The following is a 759-nucleotide window of genomic DNA, read 5'->3' on the forward strand; positions in this document are numbered from 1 at the left end:
GGGAGGGGAGGGGAGGGGAGGGGAGAGGAGAGGAGAGGAGGGGAGAGGACAGGAGAGGAGAGGAGGGGAGGGGCCTCTTTACCTGCTGCTTTCTGTAGAAGCCTCTGAGGTCACAATTCGGCACATAGAGCCCGGGTGACCCCCCTCGGAAGACCTCAGTCTGGAGGTTTTGCAGTATGGAATCCAAGTGTCTGCGGCAAGGACCCTGGAGAGGAACAGGGGTGGGTGGGGACGGTGCTCAGAATTGCAGGAACCTGCCTGGTCCAGACTTCCTTAAGTCTGTGGAGCAGTCTCCAGTGGAAATCTCCAGCCTTATGCCTCCCTGCCAACCCTACACGCACCATCTCAGTTTCTTGAACAGCCCCTGGATTGGGCCTTATAGGGGTGGTGGAGGCCCCTGGACTCTTCTGCCGGTCTCTGTGGCTTGTGTCACGTTGGCGGGAGGCACCTCCATGGGGTTTCCTTTCCTTTATAGTCTCTGTGGCCACAAGAAGAAGGGGAGAAGAAATCAGAAGTCAGCCAAAGCCAAAGACTAGCTCTGCAATAGCCTTGGTTCATCTCTGCTGGTTAAAGTGAGAGCAACTGTTGGCTTTATGAACTAAAAGTAGCCAGCTTTTCTCCTAGTCTTATCCTGGCTGCTATTTCTTCCTCTAAAAAATAATTATTCTTACAAATGGATGGAAATAGAAAACACTATCCTGAGTGAGGTAAGCCAGACCCAAAAAGAGGAACATGGGATGTACTCACTCATATTTGGTT

The 759-nt window shown here is 52.2% G+C and overlaps 1 protein-coding gene and 1 long non-coding RNA gene across 2 annotated transcripts in view; one reads left to right on the forward strand and one right to left on the reverse strand.

Moving 5' to 3' along the window:
* The window catches only part of LOC106143919, a 5,253-nt gene that overhangs the window by 1,772 nt on the left and 2,722 nt on the right, over positions 1-759 (forward strand). The window lies entirely within an intron of this gene.
* Igfbp6 (insulin like growth factor binding protein 6) overlaps positions 1-759 on the reverse strand; it is a 6,355-nt gene that overhangs the window by 1,544 nt on the left and 4,052 nt on the right. The window contains exons 2-3 of the mRNA XM_005353828.2: positions 342-478; positions 83-205 (exon numbers count right to left, since the gene is read on the reverse strand). Of these exons, the coding sequence (XP_005353885.1) occupies positions 83-205; positions 342-478 (260 nt within the window). The remainder of the gene's footprint in view (positions 1-82; positions 206-341; positions 479-759) is intronic.

Source organism: Microtus ochrogaster, chromosome 15, assembly GCF_000317375.1.
Source record: "Microtus ochrogaster isolate Prairie Vole_2 chromosome 15, MicOch1.0, whole genome shotgun sequence".
NCBI lineage: Eukaryota > Metazoa > Chordata > Mammalia > Rodentia > Cricetidae > Microtus > Microtus ochrogaster.